Source organism: Delphinapterus leucas, chromosome X, assembly GCF_059928025.1.
Source record: "Delphinapterus leucas isolate spDelLeu-1000000601 "Yukka" chromosome X, BTC_Dleu_Yukka2, whole genome shotgun sequence".
Taxonomy (NCBI): Eukaryota; Metazoa; Chordata; class Mammalia; order Artiodactyla; family Monodontidae; genus Delphinapterus; species Delphinapterus leucas.
The window spans coordinates 49,141,471-49,164,714 of record NC_143150.1 but is presented as its reverse complement, the minus strand read 5'-3'; the positions used below and the strand labels follow the sequence as shown (position 1 = coordinate 49,164,714).

The 23,244-nt window shown below is 40.1% G+C and overlaps 1 protein-coding gene across 1 annotated transcript in view; it reads left to right on the top strand.

Annotated features, from left to right (window-relative positions):
• Nucleotides 1-19,627, top strand: part of DIAPH2 (diaphanous related formin 2) — an 887,827-nt gene extending 868,200 nt beyond the window's left edge. The window contains exon 28 of the mRNA XM_022580795.3: nt 14,207-19,627. Within this exon, the coding sequence (XP_022436503.1) occupies nt 14,207-14,271 (65 nt within the window). The 3' untranslated portion in view covers nt 14,272-19,627. The remainder of the gene's footprint in view (nt 1-14,206) is intronic.
• Nucleotides 19,628-23,244: the final 3,617 nt, after the last annotated feature.

Below are 23,244 nucleotides of genomic sequence, written 5' to 3'. Positions count from 1 at the left end.
TTAGCCAGCAGAAAAAAAAAAAAAAAGTGATCAGAAGACAGGGAAAGAGGCTTATTAAGTCTTTAAGAAAATGAAGAACCTGAGAACTCTTAAAAACATCGTTAGGGACTTTAGAGTCACTTGACTCATGGGCGCTCAGGAAATAGACACCTGCCTAGCCTTACTAGGATAGCCTAGTTAGTACCTATTGGGTTTGTTTGTCAAACTGTATTGTTTTCAAGTTGTTTTGTGATTATAGCATGATGTAGAGTTCTAAAATGTGCCCTAAAAATACATGTTTGAAATGAAAATATAAATTATAGAGGATTATCTCCACTAGGTATTAAAACATATTATGAGACAAATAATGAAATCAGAAGTCACAAAAATAGTTGGAAAAATACTTAAGTCAATGGAACAGAAATGTACCCTAGTATAGATAATTTAATATATAAAAAAGAAATATCATGGGGCTTCCCTGGTAGCGCAGTGGTTAAGAATCTGCCTGCCAACGCAGGCAACACAGGTTCAAGCCCTGGTCTGGGAAGATCCCGCATGCCGAGGAGCAGCTAAGCCCATGTGCCACAACTACTGAGCCCATGCGCCTAGAGCCTATGCTCCGCAACAAGAGAAGCCACCGCAGTGAGAAGCCCATGCACCACAATGAGGAGTAGCCCCCCACTCGCCACAACTAGAGAAAGCCCACGTGCAGCAACAAAGACTCAACACAGCCAAAAATAAATAAATTAAATAAATAACTTGTATTAAAACACACACACAAATCTTAAAAAAACAAAAACAAAAAAAGAAATATCATGAATCAATGTAGAAATTCATGATTATTCAACAGATGATGCTGGAACAACCCATTTCCTCTTTGCAAGGAAAAAAGCAAGCAAGCAAGCAATGTGGAAACTTACCTGACATTGTACAACAAGATAAATTCTAGATCATTTAAATAAGTGTTAGAAAAAATCAAACCTTAAAGGAGAAGAGATATCGGGACTTCCCTGGTGGTGCAGTGGTTAAGAATCTGCCTGCCAATGCAGGGGACACAGGTTCGAGTCCTGGTCCTGGAGGATCCCACATGCCGCGGAGCAACTAAGCCCATGTGCCACGACTACTGAGCCTGCGCTCTAGAGCCTGCAAGCCACAACTACTGAAGCCCACGCACCTAGAGCCCGTGCTCCGCAGCAAAGAGAAGCCACCGCAGTGAGAAGCCCGTGCACCACAACGAAGGGTAACCCCTGCTCACCACAACTAGAAAAAGCCCACATGCGCAGCAATGAAGACCCAACACAGCCAAAATTAAATAAATAAATAAATAAAATTTTAAAAAATAAGAAGAAGAAGAGATATAGTTGAATGTTTATCAAATGTCTCTGGCTAGAGAAAGACTTCCTAAGGTTAACAATAAAGGAATGGATCACAGTGTAAAAGATTGATCAATTTACTGGGCAAGAGATATGACCAGCATTTAAAGGAAGAAATATAAACGGATAATAACATATGAAAATTTCCACTTTACTAAGATTTGAAGAAGGGCCAAAAGAATCAGATGCCATTAGTCACTTTTCATATTAGCACATTTAAAAAAAATTAATACCCAACAATAAGACAGACAAATTCATTTACTTACTGCCAATTGGATTTAAATTAATACAAGTATTCTGGAATACAATTTGGACTTAATTTTGCATACTTAACAATGCCACTTTTACACATGATGTATATAATAAGATATAAACTATAAGGATATTCATTGCAAGGCTTAGTATAATAGCAAAAACTTGGAAGCAACCTACATGTCCAACAGTAGAGAAATGGTTAACCAAATTGTGACATGTTTATATAAAAAGAAGAGCATGTGGCCATTAAAAATCATGTTTTCAATATCATGTTTCAGAAGTTTAATGAAATGGAGAATTTCCACAGTACAATGGTAAATGAAAAAGTAGAACACCAATTTGAACATATAGTTCGAGCTCAACTTTTTTTTTTTAAAGACATTATTCTGGTAAGTGAAGAGAACGAATCTAGTATTCTGGTAAGTGAAGAGAACGAATCTAGTCAACAAACTGGCTGTCCTCCACCAAAAGGTTAGGCCCAAGCCTAATTCTGTTGCCACTTTCCTTCCAGTCGTTTCTAGTGAGTGAGAAACTGTATCAAGTCAGGATCCCCAAAAGCACAGAAAAAAACATAAACCGTTTTGGAATCATGGGACAGAAGGGAAAAAAGATGTAAGTTCATATGATATGATTTCACTATAACAGTCTAAAATAATTATCTTTCATGAGTGTTTGGCATGCAAATAGCTACTCAATAGACATTTCCCAAAGCAACCTAAAGTTTTCTTGGTTTTCTTAGCCTGAGCTGCGCAAACCCCATCCTCTGTTTGCTCTTTTTGCTGGAAACAATGCCTGTCCATTGATGGTCAATCTGCCACACCATCATTTTTGAAGAGTCTTGGAGAAAAGAAAGCTCACAGTAAATTGCAGAGGCTTTCTTTTCCTTTGTTTTCTAGCCAACTAATTATCATTAAAACGGGATGTTTTGTAGCACAATATGCAGTATATGCCAGGAACACTTATTTTATGTTACCCTATTGGGAGGGTATAGTTGCATTGTGTTAGGTCAATGTTGATGCATCTAATGTGCCTATGGAGCACCAGGAAGGAAACAGTTCTTCCATAGACAACAGATGGATGCCTAGCCTGGAGGGAAATGAATAATGGACATGGTCTTTTTATCACATGTTTTCAATCTCAACTTGACCTACTCATGCAATATACAACACACAGCCCTGTACCTTTGGCATACACTCACTTTATTAGAGGAGTAATTAAAAGTTCCCAGATTACATTCCACAGGCTTGAGTCCTTTGGTCTGTCTCACACCATGTTTTGTTTAAGCTGTATCTATGATATGCTTATTCCTCAGTTATCTCACTTTGACAAAGTTTTCAGTAGGAAGGAAATTAGCAGTGTAGATTTAGGTATGATCTGAAATTTTGTGACATTCAGGTATTTCATGGATGATGTACTTTGTACATAGTTGTTGAATAAATGATTACATGAATGAATTTTAGAGCAATGCAATAACAGGTTTAATCTATTCACTCAGGACTCTATTGGGAAGGCTTTGAGATGAAAGCCCAATCAATTTATGCTCAGAAAAAGCATAAAGCTTCTTGCTCTTATGACAGTGGAGAAAGGCTTGAAAGTGGTTTGAGCTGGTTAACCTAATATTCACAATGTGCAGAATCATGTCAAAGCTGGACCATGTATTTATATTCTCTTTTTGTGACAGATTGGCATATTGTTTTAGGTTTGGTCACCCCTCCTCCATGGACTGCACATTTTCATATAACTATTCCCCTCTTCAATTTCACACTATGACCAGGTTACTGTCTGTAATGTCAGAATCTTTTCACCTTCACGTAGGGCATCAAGCCTTTGGTGACCAAAAAGAATCTGATAGGGTACGTATGCCCAACTATGGTGGATTCTTGGGATGGACATCTCAGGCTCTACTGTTGCATTAATCCTTGTGTTTACAAACAATAGAATCCCTTAGTGAATTCTTAGACCATGAGGATACATTGGACTCTCTAGCCTTTCTTATTCACTGTGTTACCTCATGCATTCAGAAAGTGGAAACAGAGGAACATTATGACAAATCATGTTTCCTCAACCTCTGATGAAATGTATTTTCATGTATCTCATTGCACAATATCCCCAACAAGTACACACACATAGCCTGATGCCTCCCCCCATCTTCCTCTCTTTCATTTCCAAAAACACAACAAGGCAAATTGGAAAGGGAAGCCACTACTTATTAACAAAGCCCTCTGCATCACCTCAGGTAAATACATATATTTTAAACTATTGACTTTTTGGAGGAGAGACTCCTATTTTTTTTCCATCTAAACTATTCTAGTATCAGTAGTGTTGGGAGAATAAGACTGGGTAGAAAAGTGGATTTGGTTCAATCTGGGGCTCCTGGAGCTCTCAAATCATATCACATGGGCACCTGCCTCCTTCACCTATGTTTCCAAATAGGAAGTGCAGTCACTCTCACAATCAGCCAAATTACTCCATCACCCCGACAGCAATAGTAACTAGCATTTGCTCTTTTCTCATAAATTTGATGCCAACCATGTGTCCTGACCTTATGAGGGTCAGACCACTGATTTTTTACCCATTAGTATTTAATACTATAAATATAGAAGTTGTATTTTTAAATATTCAGTGATTCTCAATCTCTGCCTCAAAGAAGGCATGAATCTAAGTAGGAAAATTGCTGTCATTAGATTGTGAGCTATTAGACTGTGAGAAGAGATGAATACTTATATTCATATATATCCATATTATATATACATATAACATATTATCGTCCAAATTGCACTTCTACCTGATCCATACAGCTCTAGAGTATAAATATATTTTGCACCTAAAATAGTTTTAACATACTTACAGAGAATCGTAAATAAATCACAAAAACCCAGAGCAGCCTTGCTGTCATTTTTTTTCTTCTTTTTAACATCTTTATTGGAGTATAATTGCTTTACAATGTTGTGTTAGTTTCTGCTGTATAACAAAGTGAATCAGCTATATGTATACATATATCCCCATACCCCCTCCCTCTTGCATCTCCCCCCCCACACCCTCCCTATCCCACCCCTCTAGGTGGTCACAAAGCACCAAGCTAATCTCCCCGTGCGATGTAGCTGCTTCCCACTAGCTATCTATTTTACATTTAGTAGTGTATATATGTCAGTGCTACTCTCTCACTTCGTCCCAGCTTACCCTTACCCCTCCCCGTGTCCTCAAGTCCATTCTTTACGTCTGCATCTTTAATCCTGTCCTGCCCCTAGGTTCATGAGAACGATTTTTTTTTAGATTCCATATATATGTGTTAGCATACGGTATTTGCTTCTGACTTACTTCATTCTGTATGACAGACTCTAGGTCCATCCACCTCACTACAAATAACTCAATTTCATTTCTTTTCATGGCTGAGTAATATTCCATTGTATATATGTGCCATATCTTCTTTATCCATTCATCTGTCATTGGACCCTTAGGTTGCTTCCATGTCCTGGCTATTGTAAATAAAGCTGTAATGAACACTGTGGTACATGACTCATTTTGAACTATGGTTTTCACAGGGTATATGCCCAGTAGTGGGATTGCTGGGTCGTATGGTAGTCCTATTTTTAATTTTTTAAGGAACCTCCATACTGTTCTCCATAGTGGCTGTATCATTTACATTCCCGCCAACAGTGCAAGAGTGTTCCATCTCATCCACACCCTCTCCAGCATTTATTGTCTGTAGATTTTTTGATGATGGACATTCTGACCAGTGTGAAGTGATACCTCATTGTGGTTTTGATTTTTCTAATGATTAGTGATATTGAACATCCTTTCATGTGTTTGTTGGCAATCTGTATATCTTCTTTGGAGAAATGTCTATTTGGTCTTCTGCCCATTTTTGGATTGGGTTGTTTGTTTCTTTGATATTAAGCTGCATGAGCTGCTTGTATATTTTGGAGATGAATCCTTTGTCAGTTGCTTTTTTTGCAAATATTTTCTCCCATTCTGAGTGTTGTCTTTTAGTCTTGTTTATGATTTCCTTTGCTGTGCAAAAGCTTTTAAGTTTCGTTAGGTCCCATTTGTATATTTTTGTTTTTATATCCATTTCTCTAGGAGGTGGGTCAAAAAGGATCTTGCTGTGATTTATGTCGTAGAGTGTTCTGCCTATGTTTTCCTCTAAGAGTTTGATAGTGTCTGGCCTTACATTTAGGTCCTTAATCCATTTTGAGTTTATTCTTGTGTATGGTGCTCAGGAGTGTTCTAATTTCATTCTTGTACATGTAGCTGTCCAGCTTTCCCAGCACCACTTATTGAAGAGGCTGTCTTTTCTCCATTGTATATTCTTGCCTCCTTTATCAAAAATAAGATGACCATCTGTGCGTGGTTTTATCTCTGGGCTTTCTATTGTGTTCCATTGATCTATATTTCTGTTTTTGTGCCAGTACCATACTGTCTTGATTCCTGTAGCTTTGTAGTATAGTCTGAAGTCAGGGAGCCTGATTCCTCCAGCTCCATTTTTCTTTCTCAACATTGCTTTGACTATTCGGGGTCTTTTGTGTTTCCATACAAATTGTGAAATTTTTGTTCTAGTTCTGTGAAAAATGCCAATGGTAGTTTGACAGGGATTGCATTGAATCTGTACGTTGCTTTGGGTAGCATATTTTCAAAATGTTGATTCTTCCAATACAAGAACATGGCATATCTCTTCATCCATTTGTATCGTCTTTAATTTCTTTCATCAGTGTCTTATAGTTTTGTGCATACAGGTCTTTTGTCTCCCTAGGTAGGTTTATTCTGAGGTATTGCATTCCTTTTGTTGCAATGGTAAATGGGAGTGTTTCCTTAATTTCTCTTTCAGATTTTTCGTCGTTAGTGTATAGGAATGCACGAGATTTCTGTGCATTAATTTTGTATCCTGCTACTTTACCAAATGCATTGATTAGCTCTAGGAGTTTTCTGGTAGCATCTTTAGGATTCTCTATGTATAGTATCATCACCTGCAAACAGTGACAGTTTTACTTCTTCTTTTCCGATTTGGATTTATTTTATTTCTGTTTCTTCTCTGATTGCCGTGGCTAAAACTTCCAAAACTATGTTGAATAATAGTGGTGAGAGTGGGCAACCTTGCCTTGTTCCTGATCTTAGAGAAAATGGTTTCAGTTTTTCACCATTGAGAATGATGTTGGCTGTGGGCTTGTCATATATGGACTTTATTATGTTGAGGAAGTTTCCCTCTGTGCCTACTTTCTGGAGAGTTTCATAAATGGGTGTTGAATATTGTCAAAGCTTTTTCTGCATCTATTGAGATGATCATATGGTTTTCATCCTTCAGTTTGTTAATATGGTGTATCACATTGATTGATTTGCATATACTGAAGAATTCTTTCATTCCTGGGATAAACCCCACTTGTCACGGTGTATGATCCTTGTTATGTGCTGTTGGATTCTGTTGGCTTGTATTTTGTTGAGGACTTTTGCACCTATGTTCATCAGTAATGTTGGCCTGTAGTCTTCTTTCTTTGTGACATCTTTGTCTGGTTTTGGTGTCAGGGTGATGGTGGCCTCGTAGAATGAGTTTGGGAGTGTTCCTCCCTCTGCTATATTTTGGAAGACTTTGAGAAGGATAGGTGTTAGCTCTTCTCTAAATGTTTGATAGAATTCGCCTGTGAAGCCATCTGATCCTGGGCTTTTGTTTGTTGGAAGCTTCTTAATGACATCAGTGCTTGTGATTGGTCTGTTTATATTTTCTATTTCTTCCCGGTTCAGTCTCAGAAAGTTGTGCTTTTTTAAGAACTCATCGATTTCTTCCAGGTTGTCCATTTTATTGGCGTATAGTTGCTTGTAGTAATCTCTCATGACCCTTTGTATTTCTACACTGTCAGTTGTTACTTCTCCTTTTTCATTTCAAATTCTGTTGATTTGAGTCTTCTCCCTTTTCTTCTTGATGAGTCTGGCTAATGGTTTATCAATTTTGTTTACTTCTCAAAGAACCAGCTTTTAGTTTTATTGGTCTTTGCCTTTGTTTCTTTCATTTCTTTTTCACGTATTTCTGATGTGATCTTTATGATTTCTTTCCATCTGCTAACGTTGGGTTTTTTTTTTTTGTTCTTCTTTCTCTAATTGCTTCAGGTGTAAGGTTAGGTTACCTGTTTGGGATGTTTCTTGTTTCTTGAGGTAGGATTGTGTTGCTATAAACATCCCTTTTAGAACTGCTTTTGCTGCATCCCATAGGTTTTGAGTCATCATGTTTTCATTGGCATTTGTCTCTAGGTATTTTTTGATTTCCTCTTTGATTTCTTCAGTGATGTCTTGGTTATTTAGTAGCGTATTGTTTAGCCTCCATGTGTTTGTATTTTTTACCGATCTTTTCCTGTAATTGATATCTAGTCTCATAGCGTTGTGGTCAGAAAAGGTACTTGATACGATTTCAATTTTCTTAAATTTACCAAGGCTTGATCTGTGAACCAAGATATGACCTATCCTGAAGAATGTTCCATGAGTACCTGAGAAGAAAGTGTATTCTGTTGTTTTTGGATGGAATGCCCTAGAAATATCAATGCAGCCCATCTTGTTTAATGTGGTATTTAAAGCTTGTGTTTCCTTATTTATTTCATTTTGGATGATCTGTCCATTGGTGAAAGTGGGATGTTAAAGTCCCCTACTGTGATTTTGTTACTGTCAATTTCCCCTTTTATGGCTGTTAGCATTTGCCTTATGTATTGTGGTGCTCCTGTGTTTGGTGCATAAATGTTTACACTTGTTGTATCTTCTTCTTGGATCGATCCCTTGATCATTATGTAGTGTCCTTTTTTGTCTCTTGTAATAGTCTTTATTTTAAAGTCTATTTTGTCTGATATGAGAATTGCTACTCCAGCTTTCTTTGATTTCCATTTGCATGGAATACCTTTTTCCATCCCTTCACTTTCAGTCTGTATGTGTCCCTAGGTCTGAAGTGGGTCTCTTGTAAACAGCATATAAACGGGTCTTGTTTTTGTATCCATTCTGCCAGTCTATGTCTTTTGGCTGGAGCATTTAATCCGTTTACATTTAAGGTAGTTATCGATATGTATGTTCCTATTACCATTGTCTTAATTGTTTTGGGTTTGTTTTTGTAGGCCTTTTCCTCCTCTTGTGTTTTCTGCTTAGAAAAGTTCCTTTAGCATTTGTTTTAAAGCTGGTTTGGTAGTGCTGAATTCTCTTAACTTTTGCTTGTCTATAAAGTTTGTAATTTCTCCATCAAACCTGAATGAGGGCTTCCCTGGTGGCGCCGTGGTTGAGAGTCCGCCTGTCAGTACAGGGGACACGCATTCGTGCCCTGGTCCAGGAAGATCCCACATGCCGCGGAGCGGCTAGGCCCATGAGCCATGGCCGCTGAGCCTGCACGTCCGGAGCCTGTGCTCCGCAATGGGAGAGGCCACAGCAGTGAAAGGCCTGCGTACTGCAAAGAAACAAAACCAGGGCTTCCCTGGCGGCGCAGTGGTTGAGAGTCCGCTTGCCGATGCAGGGGACACAGGTTCATGCCCCAGTCCAGGACGATCCCACATGCCGCGGAGCGGCCCATGAGCCATGGCCGCTGAGCCTGCGCGTCCGGAGCCTGTGCTCCGCAACGGGAGAGGCCACAACAGTGAGAGGCCCGCATGTCGCAAAAAAAAAAAAAAAAGAAGAAGAAGAAGAGGAAGAAGAAAAACCTGAATGAGATCCTTGCTGAATAGAGTAATCTTGGTTGTAATTTTTTCCCTTTCATCACTTTAAGTATGTCCTGCCACTCCCTTCTGGCTTGCAGAGTTTGAGCTGATAGGTCAGCTCTTAACCTTGTGGGGATTCTCTTGTATGTTATTTCTTGCTCTTCTACTGCTTTTAATTTTTTTTCTTTGTATTTTAATTTTTGATATTTTAATATGTGTTTTGACCTGTTTCTACTGGGATTTATCCTGTATGGGACTCTCTGTGCTTCCTGGGCTTGATTGATTATTTCCTTTCCCATGTTAGGGAAGTTTTCAACTATAATCTCTTCAAATATTTTCTGTCTCTTTCTTTTTCTCTCTTCTTCTAATACCCCTTTAAGTTGAATGTTGGTGTGTTTAATGTTGTCCCAGAGGTCTCTCAGACCCGTCCTCAATCTTTTCATTCTTTTTTCTTTATTCTGCTCTGCAGTAGTTATTTCCACTATTGTATCTTCAAGGTCACTTATCCATTCTTCTGCCTCAGTCATTCTGCTATTCATTCCTTCTAGAGAATTTTTAATTTCATTTATTGTGTTGTTCATCATTGTTTGTTTGGTCTTTAGTTCTTCTAGGTCTTTGTTAAACGTTTCTTTTATTTTTTCCATTCTATTTCCAAGATTTTGGATCATCTTTACTACCCTTGCTATGAATTCTTTTTCAGGTAGACTGACTATTTCCGCTTCATTTGTTTGGTCTAGTAGGTTTTTACCGTCCTCCGTCATCTGCTGTGTGTTTCTCTGTCTTCTCATTTTGCTTATCTTACTGTGTTTGGGGTCTCCTTTGCGCAGGCTGCAGGTTCGTAGTTCCCATTGTTTTTGGTGTCTACCCCTAATGGGTGAGGTTGGTTCAGTGGGTTGTGTAGGCTTCCTGGTGGAGGGGACTGGTGCCTGTGTTCTGGTGGGTGGGGCTGGATCTTGTGTTTCTGGTGGGCAGGGCCACATCCCATGGTGTGTTTTGGGGTGTTTGTGAGCTTAGTATGATTTTAGGTAGCCTCTCTGCTAATGGGTGTGTTTGTGTTCCTGTCTTGCTAGCTGTTTGGCATGGGGCATCCAGCGCTGGAGCTTGCTGGCCATTGGGTAGAGCTGGGTCTTAGTGTTGAGGCGGAGATCTCTAGGAGAGCTCTCGCTGATTGATATTATGGGAGGCCAGGTGGTTTCTGGTGTCCAGTGTCCTGAACTCAGCTCTCCCACCTCAGAGGCTCAGGCCTGACACCAGGCCAGAGCACCAAGACCCTGTCAGCCACACGGCTCAGTAGAAAAAGGGGAAAAAAAGAAAGAAAAAGAAAGAAAAATTAAAAATAATTTAAAAATTCTTTTAATTATTAAAATAAGAAAAGAAGAGAGCAACCAAACCAATAAACAAATCCACCAATGACAACAAGCACTAAAAACTAAACTAAGAAGATGAACATAAAAATCAGAAACAAATCAGTTACAGACTGCAAACCCCAAGTCTACAGTTGTTCCCGAAGTCCACCGCCTCAATTTTGGGACAATTCATTGTCTATTCAAGTATTCCACATATGCAAGTACGTCAAGTTGATTATGGGAATTTAATCTGCTGCCTCTGAGACTGCCGGGAAAAATGTCCCTTTCTCTTCTTTGTTTGCACAGCTCCTGGGGCTCAGCTTTAGCTTTGGCACCATCTCTGCGTGTACGTCGCCCTCAGGCGTCTGTTCCCGCCCAGACGGGAGGGTTTAAAGCAGCAGCTGATTAGGGGGCTCTTGCTCATTCAGACCAGGGAGAGGGAGGGGTACGGTAGTCATAATTGGAATGTGGGACCAGCCTGCAGTAACAGAGGCTGCTGTGACTTTGCAAAAGCCTGAGGCGTGCCATGTGTTCTTCCAGGGACGTTGTCCCTGGATCACGGAACCCTGACATTGGCGGGCTGCACAGGCTCCTGGGGTGGGGGTGTGTGGATAGTGAGCTGTGCTCTCACACAGGATTCTTGGTGGTAGCAGCAGCAGCCTTAGCGTCTCATGCCCGTCTCTGGTGTCCGCGCTGATAGCCGCGCAGCCACGGCTCACGCCTGTCTTTGAAGCTCATTTAGGTGGTGTTCTGGATCTCCTCTCTTCATGCACCGCAAAACAATGCTTTCTTGCCTCTTAGGCAGTTCCAGACTTTTTCCCAGATTCCCTCCCAGTTAGCTGTGGTGCGCTAGCCCCCTTCAGGCTGTGTTCACTCATCCAACCCCAGTCCTCTCCCTGGGATCTGACCTCCGAAGCCCGAGCCTCAGCTCCCAGCCCCCACCCTCCCTGGTGGGTGAGCTGACAAGCCTCTCAGGCTGGTGAGCGATCATTGGCAGTGATCCTCTGTGTGGCAATCTCTCCGCTTTGCCCTCTGCACCCCTGTTGCTGCGCTCTCCTCCGTGGTTCCTAAGCTTCCCCTTCGCCACTCCCTGTCTCTGCCAGTGAAGGGGCTTCCTAGTGTGCGGAAACTTTTCCTCCTTCACAGCTCCCTCCCAGAGGTGCAGGTTCTGTCCCTACTCTTTTGTCTCTGTTTTTTCTTTTTTCTTTTGCCTACGCAGGTACATGGGGAGTTTCTTGCCTTTGGGGAAGTCTGAGGTCTTCTGCCAGCATTCAGTAGGTGTTCTGTAGGGGTTGTTCCACGTGTAGTGTATTTCTGATGTATCTGTGGGGAGGAAGGTGATCTCCACGTCTTACTCCTCCGCCATCTTGAAGGTCCCCTGCTGCCATTGTTTCTAGTGTCATCTTCTCATAAACAATGTTGGAGGTTGACATTTCAAAAATACAGGTGATGGCCTTTCAGGATTGCTTCTACTTATGATTATCTCATATACATAGGGACCAATTAGGTACCAAAAAAATTTAAAGAGAGAGAGACAGAGAAGGAAGGGAGGGATAGAGGGAGAGGAGGAGAGAGGAAGGGACGAAATATAGAATAATTCTCTTTTGTGTATGTCAAGCGCTGGATTTGGGCCATCAGCCAGTGTTTATCCTGCCTTCCAAAAGCTTCAGTCTCCTTTCCCCAGTTCATTTTGACTTGAAAGTTTATTTTCTCACACCAGATGCTACCAAGAAAGTTCCAGGTTGATGTGAATCCTGTCATCACTTCATTTACTGCTGCAAGGCTAGGTTTTTGTATGTGGTACATCTCTTGAATCCAGTGGGCAGTGAGTGGTGGTATGGGGTACCAACAGCATTCCTGGAGTGAGTGTGGATGCCAGCTGACCTTAGTATGTAGGACCACCAAGGCACAAGCCTCTTTTCTGAGCTGGGACAATCCTCTGTGAATGGTACCATCATTCTCATATCTGATAGCTTTAACACTGAATACTTAAATGCTAGCAATGCAATGGTAGCCATCATATTATAATCTCATTTGTAAATGTCTTCCAAGAAGTCCCAAACCAATCTGCAAACCAGTGACATCTAAGTAATAAGCCCTTTATCTAGGAGTGTTAGCTTTACATTTTTAGCTGACTTGTGATCCATATCACGAACTAAATATTGGATTTTTTAATGGTATCTTTAAAAAGATGCCCAAATAATCTATCACTCAGCTATATCTCCGAATAGAGAAAATATCTCTTTCTTTCTCACCTCTCAGTGATATTATTGCATTATAAGGCACTTGGAACTTACGGCTGGTTGGCTCAGTGCACTCATTCTGTGGTGTTAACGAGGCCAAGGTTACGGAGGCCAGTTAGCTTTTGCTCTGTGTACTGACCACAGACTACCCGGAATCACTCAAGAAACACTAGCACAGATGAGAAAGATCCCATGGCCAAACCTCAACGTTTCTCACAGCCCATCCTCCCCATGGGACAGGCAGAATGTGCTCCTTGGGTATGATCTTAGGGAGGAAATGAGTAGGAGCCTGGGAGGCCCCAACATCTACCTCTGAACAAAGCAGGCCTGACATTTAGGCATTAACTTTGCATTATAAGCCCCTGTCATACCATTGATTTGCTGTGTAACCTTCATCACTAAAGCAGAGATAATAGGATAGACTGAAATGCGCTTACCTCCCGGGGATGTTGTGTGAATTAGCAAATTAACGAGCGTAAAGTGTTAGCATTTGTGTAAGTGCTGGTAGTTGTCATTATTTCTAGGGACCTAGTCTCATTCTAAATAGAGAATCTAAGTGCATTATGCTTTTTTCAGAAAGGGATTTTCACCGACATCAGTTGCATTTAAGCTGAGCATAAAACAAACAGAGGTGATAATAACATAGTAGTGATCATCACAATGCAGAGCTGTAAACCTTTTTCCTATTAAAGCTAAAACTACTTTCAGCAACTTTCAATGCTTTTAAACTTTGCTTTCCAAGCTTTGTGCCAACAGTTCTCTCTACAGTGATTATTTTTCCCGTGACGGGTGAGGGGAATGGGACCTATTCATTATTCAGTCCCATAATGACTATATAATGTATTGAATTTGTTTACAGCACATAATCAGGCAAAGACTTGGTAGCTGATTTGATTGCCATGTATTGCAATCATTGTAAAAAATAAAAACTATTTTTTGCTCTGCCCACGCTGGTGTGCTCTAGAGATAGCCAACATACAGATTGAAAACTCATGGGGAATTGAAGTGCTTTCCAACAAAAGGCACTGTACATAGATCCTTTCAACTTAACATCTTTACCAAGGAATTTTGTTGTCGCCTGCTATTTCCAAGGGGACTGTGCTTGAGCGAATTCTTCCATTTCTTTTATCACTCTGACTTCACTTACCAAGAAAAGTCGTTTAATGCTGATTTCAAACTCTTGAACTCAGCCTGGGAGCTGCAGCATGAACGCCTCAGATCTTGGCTCCTTGTTATTTATATATTCATTTGAAGTAATTTTTCAGGACTGTTTGAAAACCTCGCTCAACCTGACATCACGTAACAGCTGGGATCCAAAGCTCACCATGTTTTTGGTTCTTTTTCTCTTTGTCTTACAGATAACAGACGAGTACCTTTGGAAAGGTCACGCTCTCGCCACAATGAAGCTATCTCATCTAAGTGATTCCTGATGCCAAAGAATATGAAAATACTTCTTAAGTAAACAAAATCATACATTTTGGGAGGAACAAAACATGCACTCAAGGGATGGTGAGGAAATAAGTACGTTTCTGCAAAGATCGAGCTGAGCTGGATTCAATAGCGTGCATATGTAAAGTTATTGCAAGACTCCTCCCACAGTTAGTTATACTAATACGAACACAATTACCAGGATTATAAAATACGTTCCCTTTTAGTGTAAAGATGTGTATTATTTGTTACTGTGTGTGGCCTGACCGTGATGACGAAAAGTGTAAGAAATTGAAGAGTTCCAAAGACTTTCAAAACCATTCAGTCTGTCAAAAATGTATAATATTATTACTCAAATTTGAAGTCACCCCCCCCCCAAAAAAAAGAAAGGAAGAAAAGAGACGAAAAAGAATAGAAAGAATTAGTCAGTGTCTACTTCTGATTCCTGTTATATAGAAAAGGAAAAGGCCAGTGAAAATGTGTGTGTTTGTTAATGGTTTGGAAAGGCACTGATATTGCACACCCTATAAAAGAAACCATTTTTGGAAACTCAGAAAAAGTACTGCTTCACCCCCCCCCCCCCCCGCCCCGTCAAGTTACTTAGAATCTTATCTCAAGTGAAAGTTGATGGATTCCTCTGCTTCGGCTGAAATTAAACTTATCATTAATCTAGAGTTTCAGCATGATATTGCAGGCACTTATCATTGCTAAAAATAAGCCAGAAAGTTTAACAGAAGCAGTTAGAGAAAGTGATTTAAACTTTATTTAAAGAGGTATTTTCTAATTATGCACATATATCTACTTTATACAAATACTTTATATGGCTGTTTTTGAGAAAAACCTCACATTTTAATGTTTATGCTAGGGCTGAACCTGCAAATTCTGTTACCTTTATTCAGATTTTTAAAGGTAAATATTGCTCTCTATTCTCCATGGTTTACTTCTTATCTCTATTGCTTCTTTCTCCCACCCCCCCCCCCCCCCTTGAAGGCAGGGAATAGAGTTCTAGGAGATCTGAGGGGAAAAATATTTCTCTCCGCGGGAGGCAGCAGAAAACTGTCCGAAAGGTCAGTTGTTTTATCTGCCTTTCTACTCCCCTTTCCAGTTCCGCCGTGGTGATCTGAAGAAGAAAAAGAAATTACATGTATGTATCTGTATATATGTGTATATATTTATATCTCCTGCTACAATAATTCCACATCCCAGTGACTAAGTGAACTTCTCAATCAATCACCATCTTACTTATTTACCTTATATTAACAAATTCAAATGATGCTGCCGAAACAACTCTAGGAGGAAAAAACAGGCTCTACATTTTTCTTAAATAGATGAGGGAGGAAAAGTTATACTTGTCTATTATTTTTAAAAAATGCATTGTAATAATGTGGTATAACTTCTCTGGACTAATCCATGCAGATGATGATTGTAAAAGATTTCTTATATGTACATTTCTTATAAAGAAAATCCTATTTCGACTTCCTCCAAAGTACATTATAGACATTCAGAAAGAACGAGAGACTGGCTTGGCAAGTCACTCCCTGAGATAATGTAACCAAGTGACCAATAGCTCACAGTTTCCTTTTTATAGACGTACAGTGATTCAAATTGCTGCCTTTTCCTCCAGTGCATTCTTACTTGGGTCTTATCCTTTACAAAGCTCTGAAGCTGCTACAATAGAGAAATCAAAAGCAGTAACAGGATCTGAGATTTTACAACTTTATCCTATCATCTATCTTAAGACACACTCATATGCGCGCGCACACACACACACACACACACACACACAGGTTTAAGGGACATATCAATTTCACACACTGTTTTTTTAACAATAACAACAACAACAAAGATTTAGGTTCTACTAATTATTTCTGTAAATACTTAATGTACGTATTTTTAACTTCACAAAGTCTTTTCTGAAATCTTCATGGTATGGCTTCTTTGAGTCTTTTGATAGCTTTTCAGACTGTAGGAAAATGATATTTTGAAATATTCACCCTGACTAATATTTAGGGGCATTTGCCATGCCATATTATCAGGCTGGTCAAGGTGGACATACTGATGAATATCACCTTTTCCAGATGTGAACTTGCCTTATTTTTTAGTTTGTGGGGAAAAAAGTACTATTACTGATAAATTATATATTTGTATTTAGAATAATTCCACATGCTTTTCACAAACATTATGAGACCGTTCAGGGTCTTTCACGAAGTTCTGATAACTCAATTAAAGGGTTTGCTTCCCAGATTTATAGTGGTCCTGCTCTAGCCATTTGCAGTTTTGTTTTAGATTGAAAATTATCGCCAGAAAAAAGTACATAGTGACATTTTTAGTATAGAACCAAATTATACTAAAGTCTTTTATTGGGTTTATTACTGCCACACGTGAGAAGCACCAATTTATGCAGATTTTCTTCAGAATGTTTTTTAAAATTGCAAAACCCTTTACAATGTTTACTAGTTGTACTAGTTTCCTTTGGCTGCTGTAACGAATTACTACAAACTTGGTGACCTAACATATCAGAAATTTATTCTTTCATGGTTGTGGTGGCCAGCTGTCCAAAATCAAGGGTCATGCTCCCTCCAGAGGCTCTAGAAGAAACTCTTCCCTTGCCTCTTCAGCTTCGGGTAGCTATTGGCATTCTTTGGGTTACGGCCACATCTCTCTCTGCTCCATCTTCACATCACCTTCTCCTCTGTGTATTTAATCTCCCTATGCCTCTCTCTTATAAGGACACTTTTGTTGGAATTTAGGGCCCACCTAGATAATCCAGGATAATTTCATGTGAAGACCCTAAACTTAATTACATCTGTAAGACCCTTTTTCCAAAAACGTAACATTCATAGGTTCTGGGGATTAGGATGTGGACATATCTTTTTGGAGGTGACCTTTAGCCCATGACAGCCTGCCCTCTGGACCCCCCCCACCAAATTTATGTCTGTCCCATGTGCAAAGTATATTCACCCTATCCCGACATTCCCAAAAGTCTCAACCCTAAGTCTAAAATCTCATCCAAACGTCTTCAGTTCAAAAGTTCCAAAGCTCACCTAGATCATCTAAATCAGCTATAGGTGAAAACCCTGGGGCAAAATTCCTTTGCATCTGTGAATCAGTGAAACAAGACATTAACAGGGCCCCTGCTTCCGGAATACAGTGGTGGGACAGGCATATGATAATAGTTATAGACATTCCTATTCCAAAAGGGAGAAAGTGGAACAAACAAACATAGAAAGGAGCCACCTGTCCTGATGATTTTCAGAATTTGGCCAGGCAGAATCCCCTTAGGTTTCAAGACTTGACAATAATCCTCCTTGTCTCAGGGCTACATCCTTTAGGCCTGCAGCTCTGGCCTCTTGGCCCATGGATCAAGTCTCTGCCTCTGTGCCCATGGCTTGTACTTCTGCCTCTAAACCTGCAGCTCTGCCCTGGGGTTGATCTTTTCTATCGAAGGGTATCACCTCTTTGCAGCTTTATCAGCCTGCTTCCTGCCTGTAAAGTTTTGGTAGTCTGACCGCCTTCTCTCATTTTTGTCCTGTCTCTGTCCCTTTCAGGCCAAGCTGGAACTGTTTCTGCTGGTGTAACTTTCTCAAAAATTCTGTAGGCTCCCCCTATATATCATATTGATTTACTAGTGAGACAAGAGAGTCCTCACAGATCTTTGCCAGATAACACCACCTCTGTTCCTGGCTTCTACTGAGATGATTGAGTGGATCAGTGAGTGAGTCAATGCCTAATCTCTACAGCACTAGCCAAAGGTTATCCAGCCTTGGCTTTATCTCCAGAGCACACTATCCACACTATCCTAACAAACAGTGAATCTTCATTTTAGCATGTTTTGCAATCCGAATAGGCTCAGAATTTCCTGAATCATCAAGTGCTGGGTCCTTTCTGCTTAACAGTTCTTTCTTCAATTTATCCCTTTCCTCTTATACTTTACTCTAAGCTCAAGAAAAAACTAGGCCATACCTCCAATGCTTTGCTCTCAAATTTCCTCAGCTAAATATCCAAATTCATCACTTACAGATCTACTTTCCACACAACAGTTGGAGACAATTCGGATAAGCTTTTTGCCGCTATATAGCAAGGATCACCTTTCCTCTAGTTTTCAATAAAATGTTCCTCAGTTCCTTCTGAGCCCTCATGAGACGCGCCTTTAACATTCCTATTCTTCCCGACAGTCTGTTTAAGGCAGTCCATGCTTTTTGTACCACATACGTCAAAATTCTTCCGGCCTCTACACGTGATCTAATTCCAAAGCCACTTCTACATTTTTAGGTATTTGTTACAGCAGTCCCTGACTTCCTGGTACCAAAACCTGTAGTTTGTTGCTGTGGCTGCTGTAACAGAGTACTCCAAACATGCTCACTTAAAACAACAGGCATTCATTCTCTTACTGTTTTGGAGACCAGAAGTCGTAAATTGAGGTATTAGCAGGGCTGTACTCCCTCTGGAGGCGCTAGGAGAAAACCTGTTCCTTGCCCCTCCCAGTTTCTTGTGACTGTCATCATTCCTCGGCTTGTGGCCAAATCTCTTTCTGCTCTGTCTTCATATCACCTTTCCCTCTGTATGTCTAGTCTACCTCTGCCTCCTGCTTATAAAGACACTCGTGAAGGCATTTAAGGCCCACCGGTTTATCAGTGATAATCTCCTCATTTCAAGATCCTTAACTTAATTGCATCTGTGAAGACCCTTTCCCCAACTCAGTTAACGTCACGGGTTCTGAGAATTGGGACATGGACGTATCTTTGGGGAGCCACCTTTCAGCTCACAACACTAGTCATTGCACATAAATGTACTTTTCACATTTTGAAATGCATCCTTGGTGCTCAAGCCAAATTCAAGGTTGTCGCTAAGAGCTATTGTATGCACAGGCTACTGCATGCTTTGATGTTAAATGGCTGAACAGGCTATTCTAAAATTCAGTTGATACTTTTGTTACTGTGGCCAATTAGCTTGAAAAAATAATTGGTTCCAACTTTGAGCTCTGGTGTATCTTCTCTGCCCCTTTTATGGAGTCTTTGGCCAAATGTTTTCTATGATTAATAATGTAGGTATAAAACTACCTCTGATACAGAAGCGTTCTTTACAAGTTTATTTTAGATATTGTGAATCCCTCAGCTGAAAGGAGAGGTGACAGCAAAACCTGTTTGAATGGATATTGAGGGAGATTGTGCCCATACCAAGACACTCAGAAGTATTTCAGTAGCAGTAGAACTGCGGATTCATGTTCTCGTTTTGCCTCGGCATAAACAGCTGTCTCTGCAGGACCAAGAATGACTTGCAATCTATCTGTAATGCATACTTACTTATTCAATAAAGTTAAGGTTACATTAAATGTTGTGCTGCCTATGATAATTAATACTAAGGATGGGTGAAAAGGCACAAACTGAAGAAGTATAAAGACGGAATGTAAGAACATTCTAGAGAAAGACAAATACCGTATGCTAACACATATATATGGAATTTAAGAAAAAAAAAATGTCATGAAGAACCTAGGGGTAAGACGGGAATAAAGACACAGACCTACTAGAGAATGGACTTGAGGATATGGGGAGGGGGAAGGGTAAGGTGTGACAAAGCGAGAGAGCGGCAAGGACATATATACACTACCAAACGTGAACTAGGTAGTGGGAAGCAGCCGCATAGCACAGGGAGATCAGCTCGGTGCTTTGTGACCGCCTGGAGGGGTGGGGGAGGGAGGGTGGGAGGGAGGGAGACGCAAGAGGGAAGAGATATGGGAACATATATATATGTATAACTGACTCACTTTGTTATAAAGCAGAAACTAGCACACCACTGTAAAGCAATTATGCTCCAATAAAGATGTAAAAAAAAAAAATTGATGAAGAACATTCTAGAAGGAGAAGTTTCAACTTAACAGAAGTATAAAAGTATTTCTATAAGGACCTGGTCAGGTGGAAATCATGGGATATATTCAAAGACACGCCCACCTGTGGGAATCATAAGATTTTTCTTTAAGTAATCTTCAGCACTTCTTGCCAGAGTAGTGGAGAGATGTTTGCACAACTTACTTAAAAGTCGAGAAAAGTCAGAAGGGTGATTTACATTCTCCAGAGAAACTGTTTCTACAGAAAAGGGTTTTTTTTACCATGATTATAGAATGAAAGTAAATGGGCTTCAGATGCTCAGAGGGGTAAAAATCTGGAATTCGTCATAAAGGATTTTAGATACTTATTCTCTGGAGGGCTTTCAAGAGAATCTCTCATCATAGGTGGGCTGACTTGAAGATGGAGGGTTGGACAAGGTAATAACCAGGTCTATAAGTGATACGGTCCAAAGTACCTGGCAAGACCATTGTTTCCCTTGGAATGGTTTGCTCCAGGAATCAAAAAAAATTGGCTTTTTCTCCCCTAGAGACCCAAGTAGGCAAACTCCTTTGTAGGGAGTCTGAAAACCTTAGTATCCACAGCTAGGGGAATTCGAGCTTAATGTCAAGAGCTCAAAGGAAAATGGAAATCTGGAAATTGATATATGTGCAATGCATGTAACAGGGTGTATAGTTTTGATTTATAGTAAAAAGAAAGCTATAGCCAAAGATCCCATTTACAACTTATTTAGATGTCTAGAGTCCCAAGAGCCACAAATAAAATATTATTATAGTTAGTATCCACTGCAGGGAAAAACAACTTGCAAATTCATGAATTGTGCAAATCACAACTTTGTTCCTAGTCCGTGGAGATAAGCCAGCGTTCAGACTTTAGCCATGATGACCTTATATCTTGGCTAATAGAAGTTCAGCCAGTATTTTTACCTATATTTTGGCTAAGGTGCAGAAAATATTTTCACCTTTTGATGTGTATGAGCAAAGCACAAGGGCTCTTATTGTATTATTAGAAATATTAATAATAAACCTTCAACTTCTCTACTTCGCTAAAGGCTCCAGTGTGGCTATTCTAATCACAGTGTGCCTGTTCAGTGGACATCATTACTTTTCAGGACACCATTATGAATTAAACACAGCTCCTGCCTTCAGGGATCTCACAGTCTAATGGGAGATGGCACGTGTACAAAAAGAACTGTAATTCAAAGTGGAAAGCACATGATCAGTGTCGTAAGAGTGGTACAGATAAGGCCTAGGGGAGTTCAGAAAAAACAGTTGACCTAGGTGAGGTGGGTATTGAGGTGGAAAGCAGGTATCAGTATAGATTTTTTGGCACTGGTGGCATTTGAAATGAAATTTAAAGGGTAAGTAGGTTTGGATATGTCAAGGTTTTATTCATTCAGTCAAAATTTAATGAGCACCTGCTGTGTGCCAACCACAATGCTAGGCTCTGAGACCATAACAGTGAACTGGACAGATGTGGGCTCTAGTCTCATGGAACTTAACGTCTTTTTGAGGAGGGAGGGAAGGCATGAGCAGAAGTACAAGCTTTGATGTGCATATGCAAGGAATATGGAGCAATTCGGTTGGACTAGAACTTAAGGTTCCATGAAAGGCAGCAGTGGTTGTGTGGTTTGGGCTTGATTTTATAAATGTTGGGGAATACTGAGGGATTTTGAGGAAAGAAATGACATGGAGCACTTAAGGAAGATGGTGATGGAAGCTCTGTGTAAGACAGATGGGAGAGGTCACAGAAGGCCAACTTTGTTGGACGCAATTGCAATAATATTTTTTTTTGCAATAATACTTTTGATAATTAATGAAGGCCCGAACTAGGATAGCATCAGTGGGACAGATCCAAGTAGCATCTAAATAACTGGCAAATCAATTAGGTGTTGAGGGTGTGAGGAGAGGAAAGATTCAAATCTGACACCAAGGTTTCAGGCCTGAGTGACTCATGGGCTACTTTCAACAGAAAAAATTGAACACAAGAAGAAGAGCTCATCATTGCAGTGATACCATGGATGTGTACAGCTGCAGCTCTGACACTTGATACGATCCTACTATCTGTGTTGTTGAATGGCTCAAACAAACCTCGTGTACAAGTAGCATCAAGTCATGAAGACATAGGGCAGGCAGGAAAAAACGATTCCACACAAGAGCGTATTTAGTGATACTGTAGTGATTATGGTAATAAGGACCAGGGTTACCTCTCTAGGCTGTGTTCTTTTTCTTTCCTTTTCTTCTTTTCCCCTTTCTCTTTCCCTTTCCAGTCCCTTCTCTTTTGTTTTCTTCTCAATAATACTGAAAGTCAAAACACTGAATGGCTGTTCAAAGAAAGGAAAAACTGACAAAGATTGAGTGGACATTAAAATGTACTGATTCAGTTTTGGTCCCATACTGACAGGAAAGAAAGGCATTTAGATGAAGCATAATTCATGGGAAAAGCTTTAATTAGTTCATAGCTAGGACTTCTTAAGTGTCTGGTTAATATTTTAAGTCATACATTTACGAGGTTCTTGAACAACCATTACTCTCTAAAATAACAGCAAATTCTCCTGTTTTACTGTTTTCTCAGGAACCTCTCAGACTTTCAAACTCTACTCAGGTCTATTCCCTTTACGCTAAATACCTTTCTACTCTAACAACCATATAAGGCTTCCCTCCTCAGTACGTTCAACTGCTGGGTACATGTGACACTGAATGGCTTTATTTTAGCTAATACTGTTTTGTTTTGGAAGGGGACCTGGTTTATGAATCTGCTCCATCTCCCTCCCACCCCACAAATACCTTGTGTTATTGTCCCTTTGTTTTCCTACAAAAACCTGCATATCACAATGGGAATTACATGGAAAATAACCAAATCCTAAGAATTTTCTCTTTAAACAGTTTTTGGCAACCTGTGATATGTAATGGCAGAGTGACCTAGACTTGCTGACAAAAATCAAATAATGAGTATTTTACCTGGCTGAACAACTGAACGACTGGTAACACTTATGGTAGTGCTTGGAGGAGGGAGGGAAGGGAGATGAAAGAGGTCAGGAATAAGGCCTTCTTAGCAGAACTCAGTATAATGATAAAAATCAAAGCATCTGTTAGATGTCAATGACCTTTCAACTCTAGAGCATC